The following is a 4,489-nucleotide window of genomic DNA, read 5'->3' on the forward strand; positions in this document are numbered from 1 at the left end:
ATGGACCACTACGAGCAGTTTTCGGTGGAAGAGAGGACAAAGATTGTGGAACTGTATTTTGCAACAAAGTCACCTACACTTGTTCAGAGGCAATATCGACGCGAATATCCTGGGAAGAAAATTCCCCCTCGCCATACGATCACACGTTTGGTAGAAAAGTTTAGAAACAGTGGAAGTGTGGTTAACAATGAAAAAGGCAATTGTGGCCCAAAGCTCACAGCAAGGAGGCCGCCGGCTCATATTCAAGACGTCAGGGACCACTTGGAACAGTCACCCCGCATGTCCACCAGACGGCTGTCACAGCAAGTGGGTATTTCCAGGAGATCTGTGCGCCGAATTATCCACAGTGATTTGAAACTGTTTCCCTACAAGGTGCAGATTCTTCAAGCGCAAACTCAAGAAAACAAGACCGAACGCTACGAGTTTGGCCAGACGATAAGCGAGCGTATTGAGAACGACCCTCTTCTCTTCAGCGATGAGGCGCACTTCCATTTGAGTGGGCATGTGAATAAGCAAAACTCCAGGTTTTGGGCCAGTGAACAACCTCATGAACATGTTGAAAAACCTCTGAGTGTAGAAAAAACGACGGTATGGTGTGCACTTGGAAAGAATGGTATTTTTGGTCCATACTTTTTTGAAGATGATGGTCCTCGGGTGACAGTGAATGCGGACTGATACATCGAAATGCTCTAGAGACGCTTCATTCCGGCATTAAAGAGGAGAAGGGGCTTTGACATAAATGCAATTATGTTTCAACAGGATGGTGCACCACCTCACTGCTCTGACCACACTCTTCTAAGTAAGTAATTTTATTTGGCATTGAATCAATATACATGAAGTGCAGATAAAGAAAAGAACACATAGTTCGAAATAACAATTACAAATGCCGAGGATAACACAAAAAAGGATGTAAGATTATTTCCATTGTGGTCCTCAATAGACTGATTTTCTACACTTCAATACCTCGGGCAATACTTTCCAGGCAACCGATTAATCTCGAGGAGGACCGACAGTCCATGGCCGCCCCATTCCCCTGATCTGAGCCCGCCAGACTACTTTCTCTGGGGTTACCTGAAGTGTATGAGGACAACCCAAACACAATTGACAGGTTGTAAGAAAAAATCAAGAGAAGTTTCAGGAGAAGTCCGAATGATATGTTGGTGAGAGTCGTTAACAATTTCAATGTTAGAGTGGCGAACGTTGTCCAACAGCGAGGCGCCTGGATCGAACATGTCATCAATTACTGATCACAGTAACTAAACATTCATCTTAGCTCCTCATATATGACGGATCATCCCTGTATCCAGCCCACTGGGTCAATAGTAATGTAGCAAGACAGTGCATCTAAAGTAAGGCCGCTTCATTTAATCGGTGACCCCCACTCTCTGTCCCCTCATGGAGAAAAGGAGAAGATGGAGAGAAATGCCATCGGACTGTGTCAAAATATCATTCATACATAACCATTCTATAGCATTCCCATCCCCCGCCCCTTCCCTTACTTGCATCACAGTATCATCTGTACACAACTATTTTCCACTCAAAGCTATCCACTTCCTCCAACCTCTCTCCTTTAAAAGTTACTTCCAACTCGCTGCCATCTTCTCCCCTTGTGCATCTCATCACCTTATTATTACTCATATTTACCTTCAATTTTCTCCTATCGCATACCTCCCCAAACTCTGTCACTGCCTTAATCCTCCCACTGACCCGGCTACAAGCGCAGTGTCGTCAGCAAACAACAACAGGCTCACCTCCCACTTTTCTCCATTTTCTTTAACAATCTACAGTCATATGTTTCTCTCGTCATACTTTGCAACCAGTCCCCGAATGCTCGCTTCTTCTCTTCTGTAACCTTCTTCTTCTTATCATCCCACCACCCACTAACTTTCCTTCTTTCCCTCTCATCTTCCTTGTTCCACATACCATCTTTGCACACCTTGTCACTTCCTCCTTGAAACACCTCCATTTCTCTTCCACTCGCTCTACTCTATCCTTCACCACCTCCCACACTTCTCTCAGCTTCTTGTACTCCTGTCCCTTTTCCTTTTCATATAAACACTTTGCTCTAAGCTTCTCCCTACCTTCTACCCTTTTCCTCTATCTCCACCTATCCCCCACTTTCAACTTCCCTTCCACCATTTTTTATTTATTCCCACACTCTTTCCCCTAAGAACATGGGCATCCGAAAATCTTCCTAATCTTCTAGATACCAATACATACTCCATTAATGCCTTATCAACCACTCTTCCATCCACCGCCCTCTCTAATGTGTGCTTATGCTTGTTTTTTCTTATATACTAAGTTAACTATCATCAATTCTCTTTCTAAATACATCTCCACCATTAACTTTCCACTGTGATTTTTACCTAGCACTCCATATTTACCACTCTGTCTATTGATTCATCCTTCACTCTAGCATTTAGATCTCCCAATACTACTACGTTAACATTTCTCCCAAACTCTCTATGCACTTATTTGAATATATCCAAAAAGCCTCACTTTCCTCTACACTCTTTTCACTACCAGGCCCATATGTGCATACAAAAACCTACATCTCCCCTCCCAGTTTTACCTTCATCCACATCAACCTTTAAGAAACCTCCTTCCACTCCACCATACGCTTACCTATCTCCTCATTTACTAGCAGATCCACCCCTTCCCTCTCTCGTCCTCTCTTCACTCCTGACACCCTCCCCACTACACTTCCAAACCCAAGATCAGCCCTCCCTTTTAACTTAGTTTCACTTAATGCCAACACATCCATCTTCCCTCTCACAAATATAGGGTCTATCGCTTATCTCTTCCCTTTTACTTTTATCTGAAACCACACACAGGCACACAAAAAGACCCAAACCTTAGGGTTCTGGTTGGAAAACTCTTCCCAGACCCTCTTTTGCCATAGGGTTACAGAGAGCAGGATGCCTAGTCCCATCACTCCGTCACGTTTTAGCCGCATTTTACAACTCGAGTGGGAGTGGAAAAAATCGGTGACAGTATCCTTTTCTCCCCCTACTTTACCTAATCGAGCTTACCTAATCGAGAAACAGTGAGGAAATAAGAAGTAAACTTCTTGTCGTGATCCCCACCTCTAGGACTTGTTAGCCAGTTATTGGATCAATTTTACGTGTCTGTCGTATCGAGTTTTAAAAGAGGCTAATGAGGGCGTGGTCACTACACTCTCTGGGAGTGCATTCCAAAAGTTTACCACTCTCGTGGCAAACCAGTTACCTTTCAAATTCGTTCTCCAGTGTGTGCGTTTAGACAACTTAAGTGAGTGACCCCTTAAGTTGCTTGTATTAAGGGTAAAGAATTTGTTGAAGGGGACGCTGTCAATGCCGTGGAGCAACTTATATACTTGTATTAAGTCCCCCTCGTTCTCCTATCCTGAAGGGTTTGGATCCCCAATCGATGGCACCTATCTTCATATTCCAGGTTGGATAGCTCTGGTACCAATTTGGTGGCCCTCCTCTGCACTTTCTCTAGGGTCTGAATATCTTTCACCAAATGTGGACATCATGCTTGGACCCCATAATCGAGGATTGGCCTGACCAGAGAAAGATAGAATGGCACCAGGATTTCTCTATTGAGGATGGCAAAGTTCCTCTTTATTATGCCAAGGCAACTGTTTGCCTTGGCAGTAACCATTGCTACATGAGCAGACGACTTGAGGTCACTCGAGATCACTATTCCTAGGTCCTTCTCTTGTGTTGATCTATTTAGTATTGACCCCCTGAATCGGTAGCTCACCTGATGATTCCTGTGGCCAATATGCATCGATTTGCATTTGTCTGTATCAAATATTAGCAGCCATTTGTCACTCCATGTATCCAGGCGCTCCATATCCCTCTGCAGTGCCTCGACATCCTCTTCCGATGAAATGATGTAAATTTTCGCACCATCCACAAATAGGCTTATTGAGGACTCCAGATTGTTGACCAGGTCATTGATATACACCAGGAAGAGACAAGGTCCCAACACACTACCTTGGGGGACACCACTCATTAATGGTAACCATCCTGATACTGTGCCTCGGATTGATACTCAATGCATTCTCCCTGACAGGAAACCCTTAATCCACTGGAGCAATTTACCTTCAATTCCTGTTGCCTGTAATTTGACCAATAATCTTCCACGTGGGATTCTATCGAACGCTTTCTCACAATCTAAATAATTAACGTCAACACTCTGCCCACTGCCGACAGTATTAATAAGGTCGTCCAAGTAGCACAGCATGTTGGTGACACAGCTCCTCTTTATCCTGAACCCATGATGTGCATCCGTAATCAAGTTGTTATCGGACAGGTGTTTAACAATTACTTCTCATTACTTCTCGATTTATACTCTCCAACAGCTTTACCACAATACTTGTCAGTGATACAGGACGATAATTGAGTGGGTCAACTCTGCTGCACCTTCTTATGTATGGGAGAGATGTTAGCAATTCTCCAAACACTGGGGACCCCTCCAGAGTCTATGGAGGACTGGAATA

At 44.0% G+C, this 4,489-nt stretch overlaps 2 protein-coding genes across 2 annotated transcripts; one reads left to right on the forward strand and one right to left on the reverse strand.

The window, feature by feature from the left end:
• Positions 1-675, forward strand: LOC143028735 (uncharacterized). Its single transcript, XM_076191105.1, has one exon. The coding sequence runs from the start codon at positions 1-3 to the stop codon at positions 673-675; it is 675 nt and encodes a 224-aa protein (XP_076047220.1).
• Positions 676-3,513: 2,838 nt separating this feature from the next.
• On the reverse strand, positions 3,514-4,233 carry LOC143028736 (uncharacterized). The gene is made up of 2 exons (XM_076191106.1): positions 4,092-4,233; positions 3,514-3,983 (listed from the first exon to the last, which is right to left on the reverse strand). Exons 1-2 carry the CDS (start codon positions 4,231-4,233, stop codon positions 3,514-3,516), a joined length of 612 nt encoding a protein of 203 aa, XP_076047221.1.
• Between the last annotated feature and the right edge of the window lie 256 nt (positions 4,234-4,489).

Source organism: Oratosquilla oratoria, chromosome 10 (assembly GCF_046742065.1).
Source record: "Oratosquilla oratoria isolate Oo_2021 chromosome 10, ASM4674206v1, whole genome shotgun sequence".
In the NCBI taxonomy this organism is placed as follows: domain Eukaryota; kingdom Metazoa; phylum Arthropoda; class Malacostraca; order Stomatopoda; family Squillidae; genus Oratosquilla; species Oratosquilla oratoria.